The sequence below is a fragment of the Notothenia rossii genome (genome assembly GCF_949606895.1).
Source record: "Notothenia rossii genome assembly, chromosome: 1".
In the NCBI taxonomy this organism is placed as follows: Eukaryota; Metazoa; Chordata; class Actinopteri; order Perciformes; family Nototheniidae; genus Notothenia; species Notothenia rossii.
The window spans coordinates 2,129,158-2,142,594 of record NC_136912.1 but is presented as its reverse complement, the minus strand read 5'-3'; the positions used below and the strand labels follow the sequence as shown (position 1 = coordinate 2,142,594).

Genomic DNA, 13,437 nt, shown 5'->3' with positions numbered 1-13,437 from the left:
TCAAATTACGCATATCCACATTGATTTTAATTTCTAACACTATACAGATATTTGATTTGTGCACTGCGACCTGTTTAGCTTAATGATGTTTATTTATTTTCCCTTTGTCCTTTATGAGTATTTTCTGTTAGTTATAATAGTTTTGTTTTGAAAGAGTAGTTTTATTATTGATCCAGTGGTAGGTGTTAAGGCAACGTCCGGATGCCAATCGTTCTTAAAACCAAAAATAATAAATCCTTCCCGCTTTTATTTTGACGTCCTCAAACCGCACCGGAAGTGAAGTTCCCAGCTCTTTCTAACCTGGATCGAGGTGTCGTCTCGTCGCTACGGTTATCTCTCTCTGTGTTCCTGAGAAAGTGTGTGGGAGCTCCAGCTCTACTGATCCATCATCTCTGTGTTTGGATAAACCTCCGAATGGACTCTGTGCTCTTTTTTCTGGAGCGTTTACCTCGGACTATAGGAGCTAGCTTAGCATGCTAGCTGGAAACACGTTAGCAACGCTAGTCAGATTAAGAGTTTGACGGAGAGAGAAACGGTGTGTTTAAAGGAGTCTGCAGGAAAAGGTGATCTAGGAAACATGAGTAAAGTCCAAATGCTGCTGTCGTTGAAGAAGCAGCGACTCACTGCTGAAGAGATATTTGCTCTGTTTGAACAAACAATAGCAGAGCTCGAGGAGGAGCTGTCTCTTTCCAAAGAGGAGAACAAGAGACTCCAGAAACTTCTGGACGCTGTTTTACAGCCTCAGCTTCGGATACACAGAGCAGGTCTGTTCCCTTTACCCTTAATTAACACTTTACACTCTTCAGTAGCACTTTATTATCACATTAATAACACTTTACACCCTTTAGCAGCACTTGCTGCAGGTAAGTAAAAGTACAAACACCACACTGTGAAAATCCTCCATTACAAGTTAAAGGATTTCATATCTTTAAGTTTATCTTATTTAAGTAAAAGTATGTAAGTATTATTAGACACATGTACTTTATTATAATAATTCAAATGTATCACGTAAAAGCAAACCTACCAAAATAAATATATTTATACAAATACATGGATTGAATAATATGCCATTTAATGTACTGATTTAAATATTACCCATACATGTAGGCACTAGTTGGTTAAATGTGACATACATTGATACTTTAGTTTTAATGTGCTTCTTTATTCACCTTTTTTTTTTTAAATGTGTAAAAGCAAATAAAAACAAATACTTTTGATTAATTGAAATGGCGCGAGAATAATTCATAAAGAAATCAATCAATAAATATGTTCAATAATAAATTAAACACATCTAAAATGTTACTTGATAAAGAATAGGGGAACTAGTACAAAGGTCATTAAGTAATTAAAACGTTAATATAAATTAATGTAAAATCTCATCAATCAATTAATGCCAACATGTATTTATAATATATTCTGTGTACAATATATATATATATATATATATATATATATATATATATATATATATATATATATATATATATATATATATATACACAGAATATATATTTTGAGAGAGATATACACTAGTATTAGATGTGGTCAAAAGTTTGGACACATCTTCTGATTCGAAGTTTTTTATTTATTTAAATTGGTTCTGCTTTGTAGATTTATACTGAAGACATCAAAACTATAAAATAACACATTAACTAGAATTATCTAGTAAACAAAGAAGTGTTTAAAAATCCAGAATATGATTTAAATTTAGCTGCTACTGCAGAATGCTGTGGTAGCCATGCTGGTTAAGGGTGCCTTGAATTCTGAATAAATCACCAACAGTGACCCCAGCAAAGCCCCCCCCCCCCCCCCCCCCCCCCCCCTGACCATGATCAAATTCGAAAATCGGACAGCCCTGGTGAATATTAATCGATTATTAATATATTTTAAAAAACTTGCATTTTACTTCATTTGCACTTGTCAGTTCGAAGTAGTTCCAGGAGGTACTCTTCTTTGAACGTACCGCTTTGTTCATCCTTAGTTGTGTTGTTCTCACTGTTCTGTATATCGCCAATAAATCAATCGCACGTGTGACGGAGAGGGGGGGGGGGGGTGGCGGGGTCGGTGTGTAGCAGTGCAGGCTGCTGGCTTCCTCCAAGTCTACAGTAAAACAAACTGGTGTTGTGACCAATGGCCATTTACAATTATTAATACTATTACTATTATTAGCATTAGTCTGTATTTTGGTTGAAACTAAGCCAGGAAAAAAAAGAAACACAAATAATAATAAAAAAATAATGTCCCCTCAACACGGCATCCTGACCCCACGCAGCATTCTCATCTGTTTGTCCTTACTGGTGTCATTTTCTGGTTGCTAACAAACGCCATTGTAAAACATAAACACTGATATTCAGCTGTAACGGTGGTGGACTCATCAAAACAGAGTGGGCGAGCTGACCAGTCAGAGCACAGTGGGCACAAAGGGAGGGGGGGGCAGGAGCTCCAACAAGGTGTGTAGGACAGAGTGAATACACATACTATACAGAGATGCTGTATGAGAAACCAATGTGGGTTTGGAACATTGAACAATGTGAATCTATTCTAGTAGACCTCAACAATGGAATTATGATCAGTATAAATGGCCATGACATGGGTCCTTTAAGATTGTCTGCTCCTTGAGCTCTGTGATCATCTATGTGGGCTCTAATCTGAGGTGCTTTAACTTGCGGTTTCTGAGGCTGGTAACACTGATGTATTTATCCTCTGAGCAGAGGTAACTCTTGCTCTTCCTTTCCAGGGGGGTCCTCATGAGAGCCAGTCTCATCATAGCATTCGATGGTTTTTGCGATTGCACTTGAGAATACATTCAAAGTTCTTGACATTTTCCGGATCGACTGGCTTTCATTTCTTAAAGTGATGATGGACGGTCGTTTCTCTTTACTGGGTTGAGTCGTTCTTGCCATGATATGGATTACAACAGCAGTCAAATAGGGCTTTCCACTGTGCACTAACTCTACCTCTGCACAACACAACTGATGGTCTCAAACACATTAAGAAGGCAATTCATTCCACACATTGACTCTTGACCAGGCGCACGCGTTAATTGAAAACCATTCCAGGTGTCTACCTCATGAAGCTGACTGAGAGAAGCCAAGAATCATAGTCTTGATTTTTTAACACTTTTTTGTTAACTAGATAATTCCATATGTGTTCTTTCATAGTTTTGATGTCTTCAGTATTAATCTACAAAGTAGAAACAAATTAAAATAAACACAAACCATTGAATGAGAAGGTGTTCAAACCTATGACTGGTACTGTATATAAAAAACACATATTTTAATATTTAGCAGGTTCCTTCATCTATAATCATTTATACAAGTGCAACTTTGAACATGTAGCACAGTAAAATGCAACATACGAAATAATAAAGAAACATCATAAATTAAACACTGACAGGGAACATTTTACTGCACCATCATAATAAGGTGCTTTCAAATGTTCTGATGATGCTGGCATACTTTTACTTAAATAAGCTTTGAATGCAGGATTTTAATTTGTAACAGAGTATTTTAATTCTATACTGTAGGCGTAGTGTATCTGTGAATGATCCCAAATACAATTCCTTGTTTATTGCAGCTAGTGCTACGCCAGAAGAAAAAACCCTTTTTCATTTTCAAAGGGGCTGGGCTACATAAGATGAATTGAGACAACAAAAATATACATTAAGTGGGACAAAGAAAGATAATGTGAAAATATAAAAACAAAGGCATTAATTAGGGTTGAAAAATGTCTCCCATTGTAATGGTGATTATATTTTTAAATGCCAACACTTAACAGTTTGTTCTGACTGTGTGTTTCCTGTTTCCTGCAGACGTCCAGCAGCTGGTGGTGGTTAAAGAAGAGCTTCTCCCTGACCAGCAGGAGTGCAGCACCAGTCTGGACCAGGAGGACCCAGAGCCTCCCCCAAACATTAAGCAGGAACAGGAGGAACTCAGGGTCAGTGAGGAGGGAGAGCAGCTTCAGGAGCTGGAGAAGGCTGAGATCACCAAGTCCACTTTCACTCCTGACCCTGTGAAGAGTGAAGATGTTAAAGAGAAACCTCAGTCCTCTCAGCCTCATCAAAGACAAACTGAACACCTGGAAACAGAAGCTGATGGAGATGACTGTCGAGGACCAGAACCAGCCAGGAACTCAGATCCAGAGAGCAGTTTACAACCAAAGACTGAGGACGACACTGGAGACTCTTCTGAACCTGACACTGGAGACTCTTCTGAACCTGAACCTGGAGACTCTTCTGAACCTGACACTGAAGACAGTGCTGATTGGAAAGAGACCAGAGAACCTGCGTCAGGCTCAAACTCACTGAAAAATAGACATGAATCTGTCAGTGATTCACGACCTAATGCTGAAAATAAACCATTCAGCTGCTCAGTCTGTAAGAAAGCTTTTTCACTGAATGGAAATTTAAAGAAACACATGAGAGTCCACACAGGAGAGAAACCCTTTAGCTGCTCAGTCTGTAAGAAAGCTTTTTCACATAGTGGACATTTAAAGTCACACATGAGAGTCCACACAGGAGAGAAAGCACACAGCTGCTCAGTCTGTAAGAAAGCTTTTTCACAAAGTGGAAGTTTAAAGGAACACATGAGAGTCCACACAGGAGAGAAAGCACACAGCTGCTCAGTTTGTACCAAATATTTTGCACGGAGTGGAAGTTTAAAGGCACACATGAGAGTCCACACAGGAGAGAAACCACACAGCTGTACAGTCTGTAAGGAAGCTTTTTCACATAGTGGAAGTTTAAAGGCACACATGAGAGTCCACACAGGAGAGAAACCACACAGCTGCTCAGTTTGTACCAAATATTTTGCACGGAGTGGAAGTTTAAAGGCACACATGAGAGTCCACACAGGAGAGAAACCACACAGCTGTACAGTCTGTAAGAAAGCTTTTTCACATAGTGGAAGTTTAAAGGCACACATGAGAGTCCACACAGGAGAGAAACCCTTTAGCTGTACAGTCTGTAAAAAAGCTTTTTCACAGAGTGGAAGTTTAAAGTCACACATGAAGGTCCACACAGGAGAGGAAGAATAGAGCTGCAATGTTTGTGACAAAAGAATTAAATGACATAATCGTTTCAAAAGACACAAGTGTGTTGGTCGTCAGCTGCTTCTGTAACTGTAGGGAATACATTTGTCTATTTTGTGTCCTGATGACCTAATGCCGTTACATGTAATACGTTACTCCCTAAGCCTGATTTCATCCACCTGCAACCGATTCACTAATAATCACAAATGTTCATTTCTTTGACCCCTTGACTCGACAACTTTCTTGTTTAATAATCGTTACATCTCCTCAGGACCAAGTTCCCATGTCCTGCCTTTCACCTGCTGATCAACCACTGCTCATTTAAGGTGGACTGACCGATACAAGGGACCAGCTAGTCTTAGTGTCTTAATGCAAACGTTTTGTAAAGTGATGCTAGACCAAAGACGTGCTGTTGGGCTGTGTGCTCTCTGCAGGACGGTGTCTGTACTCAAAGATTGTTGATGAAATGAGAGATTCACTCTGTTTTTGTTATCTAAATGAAGCCAACAGAGCGATATGTCTTCTTTCCAGCTGATGGCATAAATGTTACATCATCCAGTTCAACTGTCATCTACACATTAATGATTCAAAACAGCAATGTGTAAGATATGGCTAGTAATTGACTATTTCAACAGAATGTGATGTGTTGTTACAGTCTTGAGAACATGTCCAATATGTTTATGTTTATGTTTTGTTTGATTAAATCTACTGAAATGACCATTCAATGACTACATTATTCTGAATTACTGTCATAATTATAAAGTAGATTTTAAAAACGTTTTATAGAATAAAAGCTCATTGCTGGACGTTGTAGAAATGCGTATGTGCACCACGACAAAGGAGCCTCATTCACTTTACATTGGGGTTGTTTGCGTGGTGCCGACACATAAATGTAGCAGAATGCGTGACTCCACCACGCAATGCGGTGTTAAGGAGTCGTGGTGGAGTCACGAATTCTGGTGAGATCAGGTTGTCTGTTAACATTAAAATCACTATCTGCTGTTATATGCAAACTATTTTGCTAGGCAACTCAAGGGCTCAGGTAATGTGATTACTATATGAATAACTGTCCAAAATAACATTAAATTCATAGGAGTTTTTGTTAAGTAACGTACTTTCTTCACCGGCCGGCCGATACATGCCGCGCATTAAGTGGGCCTGTCTGTCAATTAATCCCTGGGCCACTTTTTCCCCCCAGTCCGACCCTGGGCACAGCAGAACATTAAAGATCTTCCTCTCCTGGGTGATAAACCTCAAACACCTGCATGAAAACCCAAATGCATACCTCTGGACCTCCAGTGTGTTTGTAAAACGAATAACACAAAACTACAGGTCTTGTTGTGATGCGATTTAGAGTGAATGTGTACCTTTATGCACACAACGAGCACACAGGTAATGAGGACAGAACAGGGCATAAGTATAAAATAAATAAACGCATAAACGTTACAAAAAGGGTCGATGAAATAACTAGGAATTAAATAAGATGGCAAGAGCCACAAAAGATGTATCCTTAAGTGCTTTTAATAGCAGCCAAAACGCTGAAGAAACAAAGTAACAAGGATGTACAGTCCAACATAGAAAGAAAAACAAACCTTAAGATGTATACAGTCGAAAAAAATATAAACTGGTACCTCTCTACAGCAGTGGCGAGCCGTCAGGGCCCTCTAGGCCCTCTGTGAGGGCCTAAAATATTCTAAAAAATAATATTTGAAAACATTAAAAAAAAAACTTTTTTAAAAATATGTTTTTTGTTGTTACATTTTTCATTAGTTTTACCAAAATAACTTGATTTAATTGTATTTAAAATAACATTTCCATTGAAATAAATCCTTTGGATCTGCTTGTTCAGTTTATGTTGGAATGTGAAGGGTTAAATGCCGTCTCTGCGAGTTACTGTGAAGACGGGAGAGCTTGTTGGTCCCTCTCTACAGCCCTGTCTCAGGTCGACTATTTTCATTTCCTCACTCCTCGGTCCTCGGTCTCACCGGAAGTTGATTTGTCTGCGCCATCTTGAGTACCGTCCCATGGCTCTTATTTCTGCCGGAGGAGCGATAATGGAGGAGCGATAATCGAGGAACCACCAGTCCATCCTCCGATGAAATCCTCAGATACTCGCCCCGCCCCCTTACTGTGTATCGCTTACTGATTGGACGATGCAGTGCATGCACTGATCTCATGCTTCTTGTTCTTGACATGAGAGCAGTACCCCAGCGAAGTGAAGAAAATAAATGAAACTCACGAGACTCACTCCTCAGTTTAAACTGTGTTTTTTTTCAATTCATGTATCATTTAGTTACAAATATTTGATATATCTGAACAACAAAGTGGTCAAAAATCATTGTATTCATTTATTGGAAACATTTTCATGATCGCTTTTTTTGTTTTATATTTTTCATTTACTGTCATTTCCATTCAGTCAGTCATTAAGTGCTATTAAAATGTTAATGTGCTACATATCCACACAAACAGACAAAGTGTGCAATCGAATGAATGTTAATCTAACTGGGTTTTGATAGATAATATATATATTTTTATTCTCTCAATTATTTTATTTCTATTGTGCACTCTAATCAATATTAATCAAAACTATTGTTCGTTTATACATTTTAAAAATGGCATTTATTTTTCTTATTTGATTTTATTTATTGGGGTCTACAACAGATGATACAAATGTTTGTGTCAGTAAATGTGTGGCAGGGGTGTTTGTGGAAATAACGGGGACAGAGCTGCTGTCAGACGAACAGCTGTGCGGCGTCATCACAAACGGACGTCGCTTCACGTGACGCTCCGGAGGAAAGGACGCCCCATTGCTCTTAAAACTAATTTCCCTGCTTCTCGTGGTTTCCTTGCATCCCTCCATGCTTCCCTGGAGGGAGGAACTAAACACAGGGAAACGACGCAAGTGAGGGAAGCAAGGATTTCATTGAACCGACCTGAGACGGGGCCTACATTCACAGAGGGCCCGCTATAGGCTCTGTGCACAAGATGGCGTCTATCAACTTCCGGCGGCTGGGTGTGCGGCTGAGTACTTCCGGTTTGAGTACAGAGTTTTGATAGCTTGACAGTTTGACAGTTTGTTATGTCACACCGAGATCAAGAATGAGCGGATTTCGGGGTAAAGAAAAGCGAATGGCCTTCCAGCGTGTAAGAAAGTCGGCACTACATTGCTGTGTGCCCCTTTGTAGAAATTCGTCCCGTTATCAGAATCAGAATACCTTTATTAGTCCCACAGAGGGGAAATTTGCAGCGTTGAAGCAGGAAAGAGCCACAGACAGTTTAGTGTTGAATATCTTACATGCGTTAAAAAGTACTAAGTTATAATATAATAAACAATATGCTAAAAAAGTACTAAGTTATAATATAATAAACAATATGCTAAAAAAAAGATAAAAAGTTACATAATTTTCAAAAATACAGATCAAAAACAAATCAAATCTACAAATCAAATCCTGTAGCAGTTCTTAGGATTTAGCAGCCCGGTATATATTACAGTTATTAAAGATGGCATATGTATATATGATTCCTAAATCACAGGTTACCTACTCTAGCCACATCAAAACCCCAGAACATGAACCTGATTGAGGCTTTGAACCGATGAACACTTTTTATTTTTCTCCCTACTCTGAGATCGTGAGGCTTTTCATGCTTTCTCATGGACCTGTAACAGCTAGTCCTGACGCTCACTCTCCCTGAAGGTAGATCTTTGTTTGAAACTGTGGGGAATTGGATATCATTCATGTTATCCAAAACACGTAATAGTACATCATTAAAATGCTTTACACTGTATCAAGACTGTCAAGTTGTCAAAGTTAGCCAGTAACTACAGCTTTGTTTGTCACTTACCTTCATATTTGTCGATGTAACTGGAATGTTACATCTTGAACCCCTTTTCTCTTTTGCTCCTCAGGGCTGAGCCTGCCGCTTGTACCAGCCGATGTACATCACTGATGTTAACCTTCGGTAGGTCTTGGAGACATCGAGTTTAAAATAGTGCCATCACGTTAACGTTAGCCTTCTCACTTTGCTCTACCGCTATCTGTATGCTATCTGTATGCTATCTGTATGATATCTGTATGCTATATGTATGCTATATATCTATTTATCTATCTATCTATCTATCGCTATCTACCCGCTCAACCACTCCACACCGTAGACCGGAAGTTTACAACCACACACCCTGCCGCCGGAAGTTGATAGACTACATCTTGTGAAACTAGCCCATAGTAACTCAATGAGAGAGTAATGTCAAATGACAGTACAATTGACCAATGATATCTTCCCTCTAAATGGGCGGGCTTCATTTTCGCGGACTTTATGACAAGTTCCGCACCGCTGTGAGGTCTATGCAAGTATATATATCTATGTATGCAAGTGGTGCAGTGACGCGTCCTTAAACCCGGAAGTAACCGCGCTCGGATTCCCTCGACAGAAAGCAATGGGATTTCTCCATAGGATTTTGGAAAATAGCTCGAAATAAGGTCTGTGGAAAACGAATCTGTTAGATAAATGCACGTTTTGTTCAGCCGGATAATATCCACATGTCGACCATACTTTTATTATTTTTGAATCATAAATCTAATCGATAGATTTATGATCGATAGATTTATGATTAGCACAAGTTCGTTCATGATGGCTCACTTCAGTGATAGTGATGACATCGTTGCGAAATTATTAACCGAGTCATTTTCAAGATTGAGTTACAATGATAAACTGGAGGGGCAAAGGATCAGCTGAATGACCCCCAAGTGCTTCATCCAAAAGGACAGGAGGATGGACTTTGTGTTTAAGTGATTTGATCATCAAAGGTAGGCCTAAGTCAATTTCAATGTGGGCCGCCGTGCCGACTTAATTCATTTGTAATTGTTACTTGGCTGTGGGTGCCCTGTCATGATAGGTGTTTATATAAATGGTGTTGTTTTGTGTGGTAGAGGGTTGCTGTCATTGATGCGTTTTGCACCCCGGGCCGTTGTCTTGATATTCCGCTAAAGTATACGCTGTGACGTAATATCTCTTCTTTTTAAGAGGGAAGAGGGGGGGAGGGTCAGAGGGCCTAGGTATAAAAGTCACGGCTCGCCACTGCTCTACAGCCACAGTCAGGCTGCGTCTCAGGTCGAATATTTTCATTTCCTCGCTCCTCCGTCTCACCGGAAGTTGATTTGTCTGCGCCATCTTGAGTACCGTCCCATGGCTCTTATTTCTGCCGGAGGAACGAGAATCGAGGATCTAGGATCGAGGAGCGATAATGGAGGAGCGATAACCGAGGAACCACCAGACCATCCTTCGATTAAATCCACAGATACTCGCTCCGTCCCCTTACTGTGTATCGCTCACTGATTGGACGATGCAGCGCATGCACTGATCTGATGCTTCTTGACATGAGAGCAGTTTCCCAGCGGAGTGAAGAAAATAAATGAACCTCACGGGAGTCACTCCTCAGTTTATACCGTGTTTTGTTTCAATTCATGTTTCATTTAGTTACAAATATGTGATATATCTGTCTCTCAGGCTACAACTAGTGATGTTACGTATTGCGCCGAGGCTTCGGAGCGTGTGTCGAGTAATCCCCGAAGCTTTTTCTGAACCTTATATCGAGGCTTGTATCGTTTTGGGCCAGTGACGTCACCGATGACAAAACGAAGCCTCGCTGCCTGTCGATACCACGTGACTGCTTCAGAAAGCGATTCAGATCGGTTGAACCGTTGAACCACAACGCTCATATGGATGTATAATAATAACGATATTACCCCTCCAGTACCCGGGCCCGGTGCTTACACGATAGAATTAAGAGAGCTCAGACCCTCACCTATATAGAGGTCGGAACATGTCATACATATAAATAAATAAAAGCATAAATAAATGTAGGAATACAAAAATAAATGAATAAATACAGGACTAAATATAGTGCAGTGTTTTCAGGAAGTGTACGTGTGCTGTGGTTCAGCCGGAAAGCAGTTGACTGACAACCGCAAGGTCCCTGGTTCAACGACTGGTCAATATGTCTTTTTTTTTTGTTTATAAAAGCTACAGCTAAATGAGATAATGTAGTTAATAAATGTATTCTTTTATATGGTTTAGCCTTTCTCTGGCTACAACATGGTTACGTTTACGAATATTATTAAGGGATACAAATCCCTCTTTGCAATGTTTAGCAGCCTCCATAGGCTTTTCAATCACAATCATTAAACTGGAATAAATACAATATTGTTAACATGAGCATATGATTTTATGTTTGTTGTTTAGAGTTATTCTAAGGCTTTACTCATTGGGAACTCGGTATGAGATAGAGCACACTTTTCAGATGTCCAATCTGCCTGTTTTACACACTTTGACCAACAGGGGGGTTTGTGTTCAAATGAAGCCTCATGAGATGAACCCTTTTGCGAACCAATTGTCTGGAAAGCTTCAAAGCTTCATAAATCTTAATCTCGCCATCACTAGGTCATTTCACTTGGTTAGGAAGGTTCCTAAGCTAAATGGACTGTTGGAACGCTGTCACTACCCGATCCGTCCCAAGCAAGCCCCAGGAAGTGCGCCGGACTCTGATGAAAATATTAGTGCTGGCCAAAGGGCAGTACTACACTTCCTTTAGGTTGCTTGGCCCGGAAACACTTTTTCCCGTTGGCTTACATGGGGAAAGAATCGTCTGTAAATCGTTGGATAATTTTTTTTAAACTAAATAAACCACCCAGTATGAACACTTGTAAAGCCCTTATTAAAAACATTCGTTCCTCAAGTTGTACAAATGTGCTAATAACGTTATTCTGAGAGTTATATCCCTCTGCATTATGAAAGCGCATCTAACCCACGGGACCGCGCCGCCCGGCACGTTCATGTTACGTGTTCAGCAGGTTCAGCACTTCATGCGTTTATCTTTACCCATGGATGCACAATAACAACGGACCCATATCGTCTCACTGCCATCCCACGGAGCTGTAATAATGGATATATTGCACATGTTTGCTGTAATTCATCATTTGTAAAATATTATACTACATGGGCTGTATGATTAAATCTTGTACCGTAAATGTTGTATTAAATAAAGTTAATATTACTGACGTTAGATTAACGTCCCTGTAGCTTCTTATTGCACTAAGAAGCTTATTGCACTGTGTGTTTATATATATATATATATATATATATATATATATATATATATATATATAGCCATTACCAACCATGCTGTCATGAACGTGCGGTGCTGTTACGTGTAAGCAAATTGACGTGCTTGATGTGAACGAGCATTTTGACTAAAATTGCGCATGCGCTATGAGAGCACATACGGGTACTTCTCAGGCATGCCGGGTAATCTGTGATGTTTCGCTCTATCAAAAGTTGGGCCATTTTATCATCATGCGCCAATGAGCAACTCTCATAGGGTTATGGCTAGAAAGGATCCGTCTTGTGTAAAACTCTCGCGAGAGTTTGGCTGAATGTCACGTGGCTGAATGTTTACGTTTGGCAGGCAGCCTTTCAATTACGATCGTTAACATCAGTTGGCCACAGCAAATGATGGCGAGAAGCTAAACTATCTATTAATTATGAAAATGACAGGGAGTGTGATTGTTGAAATCGGGTGTTAGCGGTCTTGCTGGTGTTCAAAGAAGAATGACAACAGATCACCAACACTATGGTTTATTTTTTATTCACAGGCAAGTCAACGTTGTCGCAGTAAAAGTCCCAAGATAGCTCCTGGTGCAATAAAATGTTCCCTTGCAGTGTTTTACTATTATGTCTGATGTTTCTCTATTAATATTGCTGCTGCATTAATGTGCATGTTGCATCATGTTACTGCTGTCGATGTGTTTCCGAGCCGCTCCGATTACAGCGAGAGTTACAACGAGAACGTGACGTCATATTTACACTAGACGGATCCTTTCTAGCCATGGCCCTCTCATAGGAATGAATGAGGCCCCGCCTCCACGCTGTATCACACACTGTTCTAATTAATGTGGTCGCTAATCCTTCACTGTTCATTTATATGAAGGCATTTCCAATCTTGAGTCAAACTGAACGTACCCTTTCTGCGTAGACTTCAGTTCTACCTGGTTTGATTAAGAAACAACAGAGTCAAAGAGTCTCAATGGTTTCAAAGTGCCTAAGAAGGAATTCACATGTGTGTTTCTGCTCTATCCAGTAAAGCTTCTAACATGTTTATTTTTACATTCTTTGTTGAAAGTACTGTTCAGGCAATTTCTCAACAATTGATAGATTAACTTTGATTCTAGTTTCTGATGTGCTCTGTGTTTCAGTGGTTCAGGGTCAGCGTGGCTGGAGAGTGAATTACTCTTCTACTGAGATCTGTGCAGTGAAAGGATCAACAGTGGAGATAAGATGCAGCTACACATACCCATCTCCATGGCAAGGTGGTGTTAACCCAGTGGAGGAAACGTTCTGGTTCACTGAGAAGAA

At 39.9% G+C, this 13,437-nt stretch overlaps 1 protein-coding gene across 1 annotated transcript; it reads left to right on the top strand.

The window, feature by feature from the left end:
- Positions 1-309: 309 nt before the first annotated feature.
- Positions 310-5,656, top strand: LOC307022165 (uncharacterized protein). The gene is made up of 2 exons (XM_079654798.1): positions 310-764; positions 3,812-5,656. The coding sequence occupies exons 1-2, from the start codon at positions 578-580 to the stop codon at positions 5,032-5,034; spliced, it is 1,410 nt and encodes a 469-aa protein (XP_079510924.1). The 5' UTR covers positions 310-577; the 3' UTR covers positions 5,035-5,656.
- The last annotated feature ends 7,781 nt before the right edge of the window (positions 5,657-13,437 follow it).

What these genes read in the sequence shown, in the direction of transcription:
- LOC307022165 (XM_079654798.1), top strand. Translation starts at nt 578, where the DNA reads ATGAGTAAAGTCCAAATGCTGCTGTCGTTGAAGAAGCAGCGACTCACT. An exon ending in GCTTCGGATACACAGAGCAG is followed by an intron (nt 765 to 3,811) that starts GTCTGTTCCCTT and finishes TGTTTCCTGCAG; the next exon opens with ACGTCCAGCAGCTGGTGGTG.